The sequence below is a fragment of the Camelina sativa genome, chromosome 16 (genome assembly GCF_000633955.1).
Source record: "Camelina sativa cultivar DH55 chromosome 16, Cs, whole genome shotgun sequence".
Classification (NCBI taxonomy): domain Eukaryota; kingdom Viridiplantae; phylum Streptophyta; class Magnoliopsida; order Brassicales; family Brassicaceae; genus Camelina; species Camelina sativa.
The window spans coordinates 3,885,284-3,887,526 of record NC_025700.1 but is presented as its reverse complement, the minus strand read 5'-3'; the positions used below and the strand labels follow the sequence as shown (position 1 = coordinate 3,887,526).

At 39.4% G+C, this 2,243-nt stretch overlaps 1 protein-coding gene across 1 annotated transcript in view; it reads right to left on the bottom strand.

Annotated features, from left to right (window-relative positions):
* Positions 1–2,239, bottom strand: part of LOC104753335 (WEB family protein At5g16730, chloroplastic) — a 9,667-nt gene extending 7,428 nt beyond the window's left edge. The window contains exons 1-5 of the mRNA XM_019237679.1: positions 1,250–2,239; positions 902–1,144; positions 655–810; positions 344–496; positions 3–149 (exon numbers count right to left, since the gene is read on the bottom strand). Of these exons, the coding sequence (XP_019093224.1) occupies positions 3–149; positions 344–496; positions 655–810; positions 902–1,144; positions 1,250–2,239 (1,689 nt within the window). The remainder of the gene's footprint in view (positions 1–2; positions 150–343; positions 497–654; positions 811–901; positions 1,145–1,249) is intronic.

Here is a 2,243-nt window from a genome sequence, read left to right as displayed (position 1 = left end):
GCTGTTTGAGTAGCAGTAGTAACGTTTCTCGAAGAAGAAGAAGAAGAAGGAGATGCATCTGACTTCTTCTTGCTCTGTCGTTTTGTTGGAGAAGAAAAGGATAAGTCAATGTCTCTAGATTTAACACCTACATCCATTGCCTCCGTTTCCTGCAAGTTTGGTTTTTGATTATAAGCAGTATGCTTTGAGGATTTGAAAACCGGGTAGTTTTACTATAATGCAATATTTCTTTCCTAAATACACGGATCTTATATCAATTTCCCTTTAGACGTTATAACATATGCATTGCGTGTATCTATGTTATCAGTCAAACAGAGTTCTGCGCAGAGATATTATGACTAACCTTAGCTTTAGCATCTGCGAGCTGCACTTTCTGTTCAAGATCTTTGACCCTTGATTCAAATTCAGCAGCCGCCTTTTTCTTAGCTTCAATCTCGTCTTCTGATTGCTTCAATGCAGACTCAAGCTCTGAATGCTTCTGGGAGTGTGCTTGTTTCTATTTCCATGAAAACGTTTTCAGAGCTTAGTGACATAGTGAGGGAAGATGGATTGCCTTCTATTTTTTTTTTTATCATAAAAGTAAAGAATTTTAAAGAAGCCCGGAAAAAAGTTATCTGAGATCTATAAAATTCAAACAATAAAACGATCATTAACCTGTTCATTAATGGAACTCTGAGCCACTTGAAGCTCTTTCTGAAGCTGAAGCACTTGCTCATTGAGCACATCCCGTTCACCAGCGATATGCTCCTGTTCCTGCAGTTTTGAGGTAAGTTCCGCCACTTTTACAGACGCAGTAGCTGCATTTTCAACCTGTAGAAACATCATCAATCAGTAAACTAATACTTTTATGTTATGGATCCTAATTATGATATAGATAATCTGTTTGAGGTTAATGCACTACATTTTCTTTCAACTGAGCTTTGACCTCTGTCAAAGTTTTTTCAAGTTCTTCAAAATGTGATTCCAGAACGGACTTTTCAGCAGCCACTGCCTTGAGCTTCTCAATCTCGGACACCAGAGTATCAGCTTTAGAGCTCTCTACGGTTAGTTGTTCTTCAAGCTTCGCAATAACTGACTGGAGCTCATCCTTGGTACTCTGAAACATTGCATTGACTTTGTTTTTTTCCTCAGCGTGGGAAGAAATCTGCAGCACAAAGTGGTGTCATATCCTCAAGATTGTATACTAGACAAAAAAAAACTGTGGCACTGTTGATAGTAATTAAAACATGTTTAGATTCAGGGTGTTTACCTGTGACTGTAATTTCTCCCCTTCAGAGGTAAGCTGCTTTGTTAGATCTTCTATAGTCGTTTTTGAAGCCTGAAGCTCAATGGCTGTTTGCTCCTTCTCAGCCTCCAAGGCAGAGAGCTTTGTCTTCAACTCGTTGGCCTCTGATCCATGATTGGCTAGTTCCTGGTTCAACTTTAAATTTACCTCGGCCAGATCCCCGCTTTCTTTCTCAAGCCCCTGGCATTTAGCCCCGAGCTCTTCAATAGTAGATTCAAGATTCTTCAGTTTTGATAGAGCCTCTTCAAGCTCAACTTTTCTAGTTTCCGCAACTCCTGATGCTTCATGAGCCAGCTTTTTGTGCTCCTCGATTTGGTTTTCATGAGTTTTTAACTTTTCAACCAAGTCATTAGATTCTGTTTCTTTCTGATTAAACTTTTCGATTGCCTCTTCTAACCTTTTCAATGCAGTTTCCTTCTCGACAGAACCAGAACCTAGTAACCCCTCAAGTTCTTGAATTTTGATTTTTAGCTGGGTGTTTGTCTCTGCTAGTAGTTCATTCTCTGATGATGACTGCAAAGACTTTTCTTCTGCCTGATCAAAATCTTGTTTGAGTTTCTCATTAACGGATTCTGCAGCTGCGAGTCTTTCCAAAGTCTGTTCAAGTTCCTCTTTTAAAGAAGAAGATATGCCAGATGCTTCAGCCAACTGCTCTTCATATGATTTTATTCTGCCTTCCAAGTCTTTCAACTTCTCAGTCAAAGTAGTGGCCTCTGAATCTTTGCTAGTGAAATCCTCCATTGCCTTTTGAAGTCTATGCTCTGAGTCTTTACTTAAAGACTGATGCAAAGCTTCAAGCTCCATGTTTTTCGTCATAGCTTCATCAATTTCTCTTCCTTTCTGCTCAAGACTCTCTTCAGCAGACTTCAGTTTCTCCATTACTTCGCTTTCCCGTAAGCCAGAAGTTTTCAGATCATTTTCAATACTCTCCAACTTTCCTTGTGTGACATTCATTTCA